The 14,492-nt window shown below is 45.0% G+C and overlaps 1 protein-coding gene across 1 annotated transcript in view; it reads left to right on the top strand.

Annotated features, from left to right (window-relative positions):
* The window catches only part of FAM83F (family with sequence similarity 83 member F), a 109,335-nt gene extending 95,326 nt beyond the window's left edge, over window positions 1-14,009 (top strand). Inside the window, exon 5 of the mRNA XM_069231285.1 lies at window positions 10,718-14,009. Within this exon, the coding sequence (XP_069087386.1) occupies window positions 10,718-10,785 (68 nt within the window). The 3' untranslated portion in view covers window positions 10,786-14,009. The remainder of the gene's footprint in view (window positions 1-10,717) is intronic.
* The last annotated feature ends 483 nt before the right edge of the window (window positions 14,010-14,492 follow it).

Here is a 14,492-nt window from a genome sequence, read left to right as displayed (position 1 = left end):
AATATCCTACAATTTTCTTGCATAATATGCATTACCAGAATGTCTATTACACAATCCAGGAGTCAGCCATTGAAAATATTAATTTATACTTTATAGAAATGAGCTTGTTTGCTCCTGCGCCAAGGGAAAATTGCACATACAAATGTCATTTTTGCGGTGCAACATAACTTAAATTAAATTTTAATGCTAGGAGGTCATAGTATAGGTATTAAGCTTTATAAATATTAAAAAACGATTTTGAAAGGCACTTATTTTTTAAATAATTTTTCCATAATTAATAATTTTTTTTTTTTTTTTTAAACCCAATTATTCTTTTTTTTTTGATAATTCCACATATAAAAGCAAGCTGCATCCCTTGCCTATTATTTGGGATACATTAACTGTAGGAGGCTGGACTGGCTTGTAGTGAGTACCAAGGGGTACTTGCACCTTGCACCAGGCCCAGTTATCCCTTATTAGTGTATAGGGTGTCTAGCAGCTTAGGCTGATAGATAATGGTAGCTTAGCAGAGCAGCTTAGGCTGAACTAGGAGACGTGTGAAGCTACTACAGTACCACTTAGTGTCATATGCACAATATCATAAGAAAACACAATACACAGTTATACTAAAAATAAAGGTACTTTATTTTTATGACAATATGCCAAAGTATCTTAGAGTGTACCCTCAGTGAGAGGATAGGAAATATACACAAGATATATATACACAATACCAAAAATATGCAGTATAGTCTTAGAAAACAGTGCAAACAATGTATAGTTACAATAGGATGCAATGGGGACACATAGGGATAGGGGCAACATAAACCATATACTCCAAAAGTGGAATGCGAACCACGAATGGACCCCAAACCTATGTGACCTTGTAGAGGGTCGCTGGGACTATTAGAAAATAGTGAGAGTTAGAAAAATAACCCTCCCCAAGACCCTGAAAAGTGAGTGCAAAGTGCACTAAAGTTCCCCTAAGGACAAGGAAGTCGTGTTAGAGGAATAATGCAGGAAAGACACAAACCAACAATGCAACAACGATGGATTTCCAATCTTGGGTACCTGTGGAACAAGGGGACCGAGTCCAAAAGTCACAAGCAAGTCGGAGATGGACAGATGCCCAGGAAATGCCAGCTGTGGGTGCAAAGAAGCTTCTACTGGACAGAAGAAGCTGAGGTTTCTGCAGGAACGAAAAGGGATAGAGACTTCCCCTTTGGTGGACGGATCCCTCTCGCCGTGGAGAGTCGCGCAGAAGTGTTTTCCCGCTGAAAGAACGCCAACAAGCCTTGCTAGCTGCAAATCGTGCGGTTAGCGTTTTTGGATGCTGCTGTGGCCCAGGAGGGACCAGGAGGTCGCAAATTGGACCAGGAGGTAGAGGGGACGTCGAGCAAGACAAGGAGTCCTCTTAGCAGCAGGTAGCACCCGGAGAAGTGCCAGAAACAGGCACTACGAGGATGCGTGAAACGGTGCTCACCCGAAGTTACACAAAGGAGTCCCACGTCGCCGGAGACCAACTTAGAAAGTCGTGCAATGCAGGTTAGAGTGCCGTGGACCCAGGCTTGGCTGTGCACAAAGGATTTCCGCCGGAAGTGCACAGGGGCCAGAGTAGCTACAAAAGTCGCGGTTCCCAGCAATGCAGTCTAGCAAGGTGAGGCAAGGACTTACCTCCACCAAACTTGGACTGAAGAGTCACTGGACTGTGGGAGTCACTTGGACAGAGTTGCTGGATTCGAGGGACCTCGCTCGTCGTGCTGAGAGGAGACCCAAGGGACCGGTAAAGCAGCTTTTTGGTGCCTGCGGTTGCAGGGGGAAGATTCCGTCGACCCACGGGAGATTTCTTCGGAGCTTCTAGTGCAGAGAGGAGGCAGACTACCCCCACAGCATGCACCGCCAGGAAAACAGTCGAGAAGGCGGCAGGATCAGCGTTACAGAGTTGCAGTAGTCGTCTTTGCTATTATGTTGCAGTTTTGCAGGCTTCCAGCGCAGTCAGCAGTCGATTCCTTGGCAGAAGGTGAAGAGAGAGATGCAGAGGAACTCGGATGAGCTCTTTCATTCGTTATCTAAAGTTTCCCCAGAGACAGAGACCCTAAATAGCCAGAAAAGAGGGTTTGGCTACCTAGGAGAGAGGATAGGCTACTGAAGGAGCCTATCAGAAGGAGTCTCTGACGTCACCTGGTGGCACTGGCCACTCAGAGCAGTCCAGTGTGCCAGCAGCACCTCTGTTTCCAAGATGGCAGAGGTCTGGAGCACACTGGAGGAGCTCTGGACACCTCCCAGGGGAGGTGCAGGTCAGGGGAGTGGTCACTCCCCTTTCCTTTGTCCAGTTTCACACCAGAGCAGGGCTAAGGGGTCCCCTGAACCGGTGTAGACTGGCTTATGCAGAATTGGGCACATCTGTGCCCAAGAAAGCATTTCCAGAGGCTGGGGGAGGCTACTCCTCCCCTGCCTTCACACCATTTTCCAAAGGGAGAGGGTGTAACACCCTCTCTCAGAGGAAGTCCTTTGTTCTGCCATCCTGGGCCAGGCCTGGCTGGACCCCAGGAGGGCAGATGCCTGTCTGAGGGGTTGGCAGCAGCAGCAGCTGCAGTCAAACCCCAGGAAGGGCAGTTTGGCAGTACCAGGGTCTGTGCTACAGACCACTGGGATCATGGGATTGTGCCAACTATGCCAGGATGGCATAGAAGGGGCAATTTCATGATCATAGACATGTTACATGGCCATATTCGGAGTTACCATTGTGAAGCTACATATAGGTAGTGACCTATATGTAGTGCACGCGTGTAATGGTGTCCCCGCACTCACAAAGTCCGGGGAATTGGCCCTGAACAATGTGGGGGCACCTTGGCTAGTGCCAGGGTGCCCTCACACTAAGTAACTTTGCACCTAACCTTTACCAGGTAAAGGTTAGACATATAGGTGACTTATAAGTTACTTAAGTGCAGTGTAAAATGGCTGTGAAATAACGTGGACGTTATTTCACTCAGGCTGCAGTGGCAGGCCTGTGTAAGAATTGTCAGATCTCCCTATGGGTGGCAAAAGAAATACTGCAGCCCATAGGGATCTCCTGGAACCCCAATACCCTGGGTACCTCAGTACCATATACTAGGGAATTATAAGGGTGTTCCAGTAAGCCAATGTAAATTGGTAAAATTGGTCACTAGCCTGTTAGTGACAATTTGAAAGAAATGAGAGAGCATAACCACTGAGGTTCTGGATAGCAGAGCCTCAGTGAGACAGTTAGGCACCACACAGGGAACACATCCATATAGGCCACAAACTTATGAGCACTGGGGTCCTGACTAGCAGGGTCCCAGTGACACATAACAAACATACTGAAAACATAGGGTTTTCACTATGAGCACTGGGTCCTGGCTGGCAGGATCCCAGTGAGACAGTGAAAACACCCTGACATACACTCACAAACAGGCCTAAAGTGGGGGTAACAATGCTAGAAAGAGGCTACTTTCTCACACAAACCCCCCCCCCCCCAAACGAAGGACAATAAGGCTAACCTTGGCCAGTTGAGACTTTATTGTCTAAGTGGTGATAAGTAGAGAGTAGCTCTGCAATAGACTGGTTACTCCCTTTATCATCCACTATATGGTTACTTCCCTGTGGGGATGTAAACCACCCTGTTTGAAGTTTTTTAGCTAAGCAACAATGTGAAGATGTATTTTCAGAGTTTCTATCAGTAAGTTTTAGTTTAGAGCAGTGGGAATTATCCACTGAACCTATTTGTAATGATGGAAATGCCAGACAGGGATGCTGTCTCAGTAAAGCCATAGCTGGGCAAAAACTTTGTCCATATGGCTGGAAGAGAGAACAGGGATGCTGTTTCTCTTGAGTTGGAGCAGGGCAGGGATGCTGTCCTATGAGCTCCACACTAGGGCAGGGATGCTGTCCTAAGTGTTGTGAGGCAGTGCAGGGTTTCTGCACTAAAGTTTCTCTGGGAGGGTTGGAGGGATGCTCCATGTTAACTAAAATGGTGCTCTTTTTGTCACCAAAGTTAGTTATCCCACAGAGAGGTACTTCTACCTCAGGGAGTCCAGCTTTGCCAGCTGATGATTCCCTTGGAACAGGTGCCTGTATAAGAATTGTCAGATCTCCCTATGGGTGGCAAAAGAAATGCTGCAGCCCATAGGGATCTCCTGGAACCCCAATACCCTGGGTACCTCAGTACCATATACTAGGGAATTATAAGGGTGTTCCAGTAAGCCAATGTAAATTGGTAAAATTGGTCACTAGCCTGTTAGTGACAATTTGAAAGAAATGAGAGAGCATAACCACTGAGGTTCTGGATAGCAGAGCCTCAGTGAGACAGTTAGGCACCACACAGGGAACACATACATATAGGCCACAAACTTATGAGCACTGGGGTCCTGACTAGCAGGGTCCCAGTGACACATAACAAACATACTGAAAACATAGGGTTTTCACTATGAGCACTGGGTCCTGGCTGGCAGGATCCCAGTGAGACAGTGAAAACACCCTGACATACACTCACAAACAGGCCTAAAGTGGGGGTAACAAGGCTAGAAAGAGGCTACTTTCTCACATTAACTCACAAGCCTAAGCGCATAAGCCTAACTTGAAATGCGTCACATTTTTGCGCCACTTTCATTTAAAAGGAAGGTTATGCAAAATTCCACCCGTGTTTAACTGGGAAAGTGCTGGCTGAATTGAACATTCCTATCAAATATACTGCAGCTGAAAAGTTTGCCTGTGAACATCTAATACAATGCATCTAAGAAAAATGCTGTAAATTTATTTATTTTTTTGCAAAAATAGATAATTTCGTTTTTTTGGGGGGCCCTATTTATATCTATTGAATGTGTTTTCTAATTTATTAAGCATTTAACAGCAGTTTTGTATATGTGCACAATTGCTCATTCTATAAATTAAAGAGCAACATATAGCTATGTTAGCACATCACATGGTTCATTTCTGGATTTTTTCTAAGTTTCTACTTAATATTAATTAACCAACATTTTACTTAACAAACTGAAAACATCAAGAAGACCCACAAACACACATTGAGCTCATTTCAGATATAAACAGAAAACACTCAGGACACACAATACAGCGCGCTTTAGCCATTTTTCATAAATAGCGCTGTCGCAATTTACTTACAGAACCGTTTGCAGATCCTAGTTGTAAGTCATATTTACAAGAGAAAAGAAAACTTTTCTCAATAGTGTTCCAAAAAACTGCAAAAACAGCCTCACATACATTTATTTCCAAGAATAGCGGACCCATACTTTATTAAACGTGATGGGGCCCACTCCGTGCTTCACATATAGTTCATAGGTTGGAGTTCCAATCGGAGGAACCGGACATGAGTCCTCCAAACAGGAGTCCCTTTTTACAACCAAGACAAAACAAATTTCCAAGTCTGCTAAGACCAGGCATCTTCGCTCACTAGTCTAGCTTCAAACTTCAAAGGATTATCGTTTACGATAGTCTCGTGAATACACGAGTCCTTCGGCTTTGGTACTTGCAAGTTCCAAATCAAAGTGATCCCGAAGGGATACCAAACCAAATGTCCAACTAAGGACCAAACCAAGTGTCCAACTAAGGACTGGGAGACGCTCCACTTATACTTAACTGAAAATATCGATGACGTCACCAGAAGACTCGTCTTATCGTTTCGCTCTACCAAACATCAAGGGTCCAAATCAGGGCGATAGCCAGGGCAGCAGTCCTTCGTAGCCGTCGGGAAGCGGGGAACCTCGCAGCAAAGACTTTCGGACCACGTCGACATGCAGGGGTCGATGAAGTGGCAGCCTTCCTCCAGAATTTTCACACGAAGCTCCCCACGGACCTCAGGCTTGGACCGGTACCGCTGGTATCGCTCCACGTTGGGCGCCAACTGAGGTACTGGGTTTTTCAGAACCGGTACTGATCCGGTAACCCAGTGGTGCCAGGGTACACCCAAAGACCTCGGGTACTTTCCTGATTCAGACCACAGAAACTCAGAGTCTTCTAGGTGAAGTCAAAGATAAAATTTATTGGCTGCAACCAAGTAACAAGCGTCCTAGAAGTACAACAGCACGGTTTGTATGTTCTCAGGAGACTGTGTTTCAATGCAAAGTCAGGTTTCCTTATATACAGTTTTTTAAGCTTCAGGCAAACATTCTTGACATTTTGGTTGGTCATTCACATGTTTTCACTACAAAGGAAAAAACAGTGTCATGATCAAACCTCATATTTCATGTCATCCAACCCATAATAAATTACCCGGCAAGGCCTAGTATTTTACATCAGATAAGTGCGGACCCCCAATAAAAACGGGCACCTCCCCCTCGTAAAGTAAGAAGAAGAAAAGAGCAGGTGCAGGTGTGAGCAAGATTAGGCAGGGTGTGTGAGCGATAATAAGGGTTTTATGGCATGTTGTGCCTTGATGCTATCTGATTCGGCCACTGGGAGAGGGACTGACCAAACAGGTTTGGCCTGAGGCAATGGTTCCAGCTTGCCCAGGTCAGAGAAAAGTCAATCAAGGTGTACGTGTCCTTGGAATCAAATCTGACTGTATTATAAGCCTATGTGAGGGCAACTTTTAAAAATGGCTGCCGTGTATAAAATGGGAGCCATGAGTGCAGGACGAAAATGGTGATTTCGAGGTGAAAACGCTGCTGGAATTGAGCGAAAATGCTCATGCTTAGTGTACTAGTCATTATCGGTCTTTTGATACTAAAATCGTACTGCTGTGGCAAAGTAAATTACATGGGTCCAGAATTTTTAGAACCACAACCCCCCGCCAGCAGCAGCTGCAAACTTTTAAAAATAAAACAATAATAAACCACGTTTATTGTTTTATTTTTAAAGGGACGGGCCATGGGGGGATGACAGCCATGGATGGGAGTGCACAGAGCACTCCCCTCAGTGTGCATGTATGTTTGGCCAGTCCTCTAGGGCCAGCCAAACACCTGCGCACAAGGCTCTCTCCAACCCGGCACTTTGTTGCCTGGTTGGCGAACAGGCCCAGGCTCCTACTCTGCCTTGGAGCACCCAGCCAGGATACTCCAGCCAATCATAACTCTGCTCTGAGCAGCATCATGATTGGCCGCAGGGCAGGCTGGGAGCCTGTGCCTGCAGTGTGGCAGAGAGCGGCGGAGCGCTGAAGGTAATTTTTTTATTTATTTATATATTTTTTAATTTTTGTTTTGTTCCCCCCCCCATCCCGGCACTTTGCCCAATCGCCAGTCATGACTAGTGACAACAGCTTCTGTTTCATGGCAGCAGAGGAACGGAAGGTGGGCGAGTGGGAGGGGGCTGCATTGAAGTTCTCTGGGTGTACTGCTAACAGTCCAAATAGTGCCTTGATCTATTAATGTGCCAACTCTCTTCTGAATGTTTGCTAACTTTGAAGGATACATTTTCCACTCAACAAACTCCCATGTGATTATGACGGTTGGTGGAATACCTCTCTGGAAAGGACAAGTGGTGAATGATCCTAAATTTCCATCCACATTTCAGCAGTTATGATGGCCCATCACCGGTGCCGTCCGTCTCTTGTTCCCAAAAGCTTGAGATGCCCTGGTGTCAGTGCCCGTTTCTTCAGGGGTACATTTACATCTGCCCAAACACGATGCAGGACTCCATGACCCTTGCCCACAGCACTGCAATCTCACATGTCATATTCTCGGACGGATTAGTAGCAAGCCGAGGAATAACAGATATTCATTAAAAGTCCCTGTGGGTGTGTGTTCTAGCCAATCTCTGAGTTCAGAATGCCCACGGGGAATTTGTATCTACCTCTGCTTTTACAGGTGTGATCTGAAACAACTTATTTTCTAAGGAATGTGCTATGCGAAACTAGGGGCGTAACATGGGTGGGAGGGGGTGTCAGATTTTCCAACAAACACGTTGGAATATAATTTTAAAATACATTACCTGACAAGCAGATCGCATGAGGGGGCTTAAGGGACAGGGGATAGGATGAGGAACAGAGAGAGGTAGGGATACTAAGTGAGAGAAAACATATTTTATCAAATAACCAACATCTTTGAAGGCTTTTAAAACAGAGGGAGGGAGAGAGTATGTATGTTTATTTTTGTGTATGTAAAATTTCCTGGTGAATTCTGACAGACACCTCACCATACCCGACTGAAAGCAGCTTCCCCAACTGTTTACCAGAAAATACATTTATTATCACCTCACCTGAAACTACACCCCATGGGCGAACCCGGCCAGATCTCGGGTGTTTCCTGGCATCAACTTGCTCCATGTCATGAGGGTGAATTCAGCCTATCCTGTTTTACCAGCATACAGTACCAAGCATGCTAGGACTCTACGAGCCATATTTACTATCTTTATTTTCCTTCCCACATCAGCAAGAAGTATGAGGATAGTTGTGAGGGCTAAGAGTAGGACAAGTTGTAAACCTCTTCTATCATTAGAGTTCAAAGGGTACGTAATGTCATTTTTGCTGCCTCAAGTATTTTGGTGAATCAACATCCATGTTCTTATAGCCAGATTAGCTGAAGGGAAGTATGTTAGCAAAGTCTTATTATTGTGCAATGACAGTAAGTACAACCTTTGGGTGCAGCTTCTCATTTTTAAAGGAACTAAGTAACAGTGTGGTAACTCTTGCGCCGGGCCAGCTTTAGCGCTGGTGGGCCTGGTAGGACAGTAGTCTTTGGTTCCCTTCCCAATGACCTCCTTCTCCACGGATTCCTTCATGACCACCCTCCAACAGTGCCCCTCTTTGCTCCTAGCCCCTCTCTCACATGCATTTCATTTATTTTATAGTACTACTCACACCAGTTTAAGGTGTTAAAGTACTTTACATTACACACACATTATGCAGAAACAATTAATCATCCATGTGTAAATCAGCCTACAGGAAATACTACATAAGACAATAAGAACTACGAGGTTTTCAATCGTATTTCATCCATACCAGTAGGCAGTCTATTTTAATGGTGGTCTGGAGAAGCACAAAATCTGGATTTAAAACGTACCACAGTAATTGAGGTTGGCTTTACTAATAAGAATACATTTGCACCCACACAAACCATTTTTATCAACATTAGTAAAAAGAAAGACGCTGGAAAAAACATTACGTTCTAACCTATACCATGCAATTTGTATGTATCTCTTTGATGTCAGTTCAAGGGTCACAGTGCTATATTAGGATTGTAACCTATAAACTGTAAGTAACAAAAGGATCTCTAACAAAAGCAGTAACTGACTGAGGTATCCACTTAAAATACAGTTCTGTGATCTGCATGGTACACGTTCTTTGCAGCAGGCACATTAACCCTCTGCGCTACTTTATGATGAGTCTTATCTGCCAGTAGACACAACTCTGATCTCTCTCCAGCAGAAACATTATTCACCAGAGTTGTCTTTACATTTTTAATGTTGCCTGAAATGTGCTGGACACACAAGGAGCTCGGCAGCAGGCACTTTTTAACCCATAAGTTATTTCTAAAGACAGCGTCCCCACCCCCCTCCACCCAAGCGGGTGTCAACACACGAGGCATCTCACCCATACACAAAGAAAGTACACCGCTTAGCGCTTTCTACCAGAGAGAGGGGACAGTGAATTGGGACCCATATGGACCCACATACATGGTGGTGGGTCTGTACTATTTGAAGGTCGACTAAGAATAGCAGTAATAACCATATCTACACATTGGAAGCTGTCCCCTGGACTCACCCATCTCACTTTAGCCCGTTCTTCTAAAACGGGATCCTGAAATATACTGTCAGCCGGGATGGCAACGCAAAGCTGACCCAATGCCTCAAAAGGTTGACTAAATGTGAGGAAAACAAAAGAAAACAAAAGTATACGTTTACCGTTGTGAATCAGGCCCAGAGTTTAACAGCTCCTTTTTCCAACGGGACAGTTGCATAGTGCTCTCTTGTGGTATTAAATGGTACTGCAGCTGTTGAGGATTTCACAGCTGTTTTTGTAGTGGAAAAGATGGTATTCAATACAATAATTCTTTATTGCCATGACCAAAAATTCAAGTATGCCAAATCTCAGTTACTTACAATATCCTTAAGACACAGTTTTTATATTATAAAGTGAAAGAAGGGAACAGGTTGTCTTCCATGTAAATACTGTCAAAAGATTTCTTCGGTATGGGCAGTGAAAAGTATTTTTACACTTCCAAGCTTCTGTCTGTTTGGGTAGCTTATGCAGTTACATGCTGTTTTGTATTCAACATTTTTTCTGCCATCTCATAGTAGTTATTTAAAAGGACTGGCTGTTCATCAATTACTTTTAAATGCCTGGCAGTGAGAAAGGGAACCAGCTTCGAGGGTCTCAGAACTCTTGCGGAGGAAGACATGGCACACTTGACCATGTTGTGTTGAGAAGTGGGGCTGCGGCTATAGAGGTGGTTTTGCACCTCCTCCTGTAGCAGGGAGAGGCAATACTCTGTGAACTCTGGTGTTGAGATATTGAACCACAATTAAAGACTGCCGACCTCCAAGTTCCCCCAACAGTGGAGAGATCACAGCATGCTCTTTAATGGTGAAAATCAAGGCCTATGCATAGTGAAAATCAGGCTTCTTGTGTCAAAGCAACACAGTTCTTTCTGTTGTTAATAATCATAACTGGGCATGATATGGTGCAAGTAAAACCCTACTCTGCATACTGCAACACATCCCGCCGCAAAAAACATGAGGGTGCAGCTGCTGCCTCAGCCTTTCTGCTACGGCGTCTTTAACCACCTTTGCGGGACACTATGGGTTTTCACATGTTTCTTCTTTTTTCCAGGTAATGCGAGTCCCAAATCCACCCGAAGCCACAAGCCCAGGTCTGCAGACAAGTGTATTGTGTCTTGAGAATGGGAGTCTCCCTGATATTGGAAACTGCTGCTTCCCAGAAAGTAATCCCAGCCCTGTACGTGTACGTCTGATGGAACCTATAAACCAGCCTTCCCACCATTTTGAGAAGAGATGTAAATATTAACAAACTCGACATTCTAGGGTTGCTCAGGACAGTCAAGTAATCCGCAGGAGCCATGTGAGAATGTTTTTGGGTCCCACAGTATGGAGGATGCCGTGTGCGTGTCAGGCCATGGTGGCATACGCTGCAGGTAACCTTAAAGCACAACACTCCAGGGTAACACGGTGTGTAAGCCAAAGCAGAATGCTGGCGAGGGACTTCCAGCTCATTGCCAGGGAGTTGCATGGGTGCCTAGGACACTGTAGCGCCTTCAAAGAGAGACGTTTAAAAGACGAGTCATCAGAGCCTGTGCAGGTTAACCCTGTAAGCTCACCTTTTCTGAGGTCCAGGATAGCCTGGCCTCATTGAGCAGTTCTATAAATCTTGATCCGGTCCTCTCAGAGGGTCGCTATGGCCCCATCGTCTCCATAATAGATGAATTAAGTGGTTGGTCCACTGTGCGTGTCACAGCTGTGTCTGCTGCCAGCAGGGTATCCAGAGAGAGAGAGAGAGAGGTCAGTGTCATTTGGGCCATGGGTAGAGAGGTTGTTCCTTCCTGCCAGTCCATGAAGGTGACCCGGTGGAGCCTCTGAGTGCCATTTTTCCCCAAACATACAAGTTCCGTGTCTCATTAAACAGGTTTACAGACCGTATTCGGGTGTCAAGCCCTGCAACAAATACCCTATGGACTGAAACAAGGTGTCTGCGCCCCCCTCTGAACTGAAGCATATTTCCAATGCCCCACTGAAATAAACCATGTCACCAAATCATCCTATGGATTATGACCGAAGCATGATGCTAGCACGCCACCATCTGAAATTGTGACCGCCTCGTGGTCCTGCCAATGCACCAGGAGTTTACCACTTGGCGCTAAGCTTTGCGGACCTTTATTTCTCAGGGTTAAAACAATTTAAATATGTAAACTAATCTAACATATGCTTGCACATAAGGATTATCTGGTTCATCAGGTGTTCACGTACGCCTGCTGCTCTTGAGAAACGACCCTGCGCGTCTCAGACTTTACCCCTTCTTGCTCCGTATTGCAGTTCCACAATGTTCGTCAGAAGCCAGTCTCACATGGTGACCTCTTGCACTAGAAGTGCTTTTGCCTGTGGGCTTGCCGACTTCGTCTCCGTTCTCTAACCCAGTAAACACTCCTGCTGCTTTCACCTTTGCTTCAGAGCCCCAGGGTGCGAGTTTACTATCTCCATCCTCTACAGCAGAGTACACAGTCACTCTTTCCACCACCCCGACCCCCCAGTGACAAAGGGAATACGCAGGGAAGAGATGAACGAGTGTGGTGAAGACGCCGGGAGTTTCTGGTGGCGGATTAAAGAGGTACGAGGTGGAATCAAGACTACACAGCCTTGGTATTCGGCACCCCGATAATGCTGGCTGCAGGCTTCTGAGTGAAACTGGGGGCCCCGTCACTTACTCTTTTAGAAACTAAGCACTGTCTTTTTGCACATTTTTAAACAGCGTAAATGTTTACCTTTCTTCATTTATTGCCCCTGTGTATGGGTTTACTTTCTATTTCTTCTTATGCATGTTTACTTTCTCCATACTCTTCTGTAGAGTGAATGTTTACTTCCTGCACCCCCCTTCCAAAGTAAGTTTATTGTATTCCTCTTCTCTTCCAGTGTGCACGTTTCCTTGTGGCTGTTTGCATTCTCAAGCCTCTCCAGTATGCATCTTTATATTTGCCCTCTCCTCCAGAGTGCATCAGTGTTTAATTTGTAAATAAAAACGTGCCGGTGCTCAAAGCCCTCCTTTTAAACATGCCGCTGCAATTAAATGTGGGAACACGGACAATTGAGGCTGCGTAATCCTGAAGCCATCTCGGGGCTCTTCAATCTATATATAGCTCTCCCTGACCCTTCAGCTCACTCTTGCAGCTTTCTGTTTTCTCCCTTTCTGACGCTTTTTCGTTTTTCTCTTCCTCCGTCTTTCCTATACGTGTTTTTTTGCTCGCAGCAAATGCTTGAGGCAGAAGATTAAGGGCCATATGTACGAACACATTTTCCCATTGACACAGAATGGGGAAACCCCTTTGCTACATCTGGCCCTAAGTACCGGCCCTCAAAAATAAGTGCCGGTGCTCAGCACCGGATACAACAAGCACAAATTAAGCACTGGAGTGCATGCTTACTTTCATCCACCCCTCCAGTGTGGCGTTATGTTGTACCTCGTCTCTTACAGTCTGCATGTTTACATTGTCAGTCGCCTTAACCATTGTGCGATTGTTTTCTCAGTACTATGCTGGGGTATGTTTACTTTCTATACTTTCTACTTCCTCTCATGGACTGGGATGTGCTTCTTCGTCCTCCCCTCCAGTGTGAATCTTTAATTTTTCCATTGTTCCCTTCAGTGTGCATGTTTACTTTCTTAAGCCTTCCCTAGTTGCACTTGTGGTTTATTCCATTCGCCATTTTGGATGCCCATCGCCGAACTATCTTCAGTCTGCCTAGGTCATTCTGGAGAAGAGATCTCTAGATCTTGATACAATATCTGGCAATCGGAACCAGCCTACAATACTTGAAATTTGACGAGAAGAATGGACACTGCTCCAGAAGAGACCTTCGAAGCTGGACACAATACTCCACACGTGGCCTCAAACCATGGCACAGTTCTCCCCCCAAAAAAATTTTGAACGGTACAAAATACTTCAGTTATAGCATTCAGAACTGTACACAATATACCAGATGTGGCATTCAGCAGTGGACACAAAAACATAAGTGGCCTGAAACTCTGGAAAAAATTCACAAGATGCAGCTTAAAAACGGAAAACAGTACACAATACCCCGGAGTGGGCCTCGCAGGTGACGTGCACTACTTCCAAATTGCTCATTTTGAATTATTAATTTGTATCCCCCGCGCCCATATCGCTGGTTCACCACCTTTGTCCTTGTCAAACAAATCACCCAACTGTGTAATTTGGTGTAAACAATCAGATCATCGTTTGAAGGGCCCGGAAATATTTTGTCGTAGAAGGAGTACATATTGGTAATCGAAGGCCGGCAAGGGTCAGCTCAGCACAGGTAGTGAAAGATCTAAGTTTACAGAAATGACAGCAAAACTTGAAAATAATGTGAGATGGAAACAAATAAAAAACGAAACTGTATGATAATGTGGTATATTATTTCAGAATCACCTCCCAGAGATTTTGTTAGGAGGCATTTTTAGTCATTTAGGGTGCCCACGCACACAAACATGTTACAAAATAAATATGCTAGCTGTTATATAAGAGAGGGTGTATGAGGGTAGAGGGCAGATTTGGGCTAGAAAATGTCATTGTGATGCAAGGATAGGAAAAAAAGAGATGTGAGGATAAAGAGGGTTAAATTAAGGTTACATAATGTAGATTTGTGGTAAGAGGGTAGGGTTAGATGAGGGGAAATACAGTATGATTGGACAGAGAAGAGCTGGGCTAATAACCTGGTTACAGAGTTGATAGTGTGGGTTAAGAAGAGGAAGTTCTACTTAGAGAAGGTATATATAAGTGCTGGGGGGAGGAATCATTTAAAATTGCAGATTTATGGGATTTTAGGGTGGAGTCAGGGACGTGATTCAGATTAGAGGGTAGATTAGAGATTAGAACGACATC

This window comes from Pleurodeles waltl, chromosome 4_2 (assembly GCF_031143425.1).
Source record: "Pleurodeles waltl isolate 20211129_DDA chromosome 4_2, aPleWal1.hap1.20221129, whole genome shotgun sequence".
Classification (NCBI taxonomy): Eukaryota; Metazoa; Chordata; class Amphibia; order Caudata; family Salamandridae; genus Pleurodeles; species Pleurodeles waltl.
Note: the sequence above shows the minus strand (reverse complement) of the source record. Positions and strands in the feature narration are given on the sequence as shown.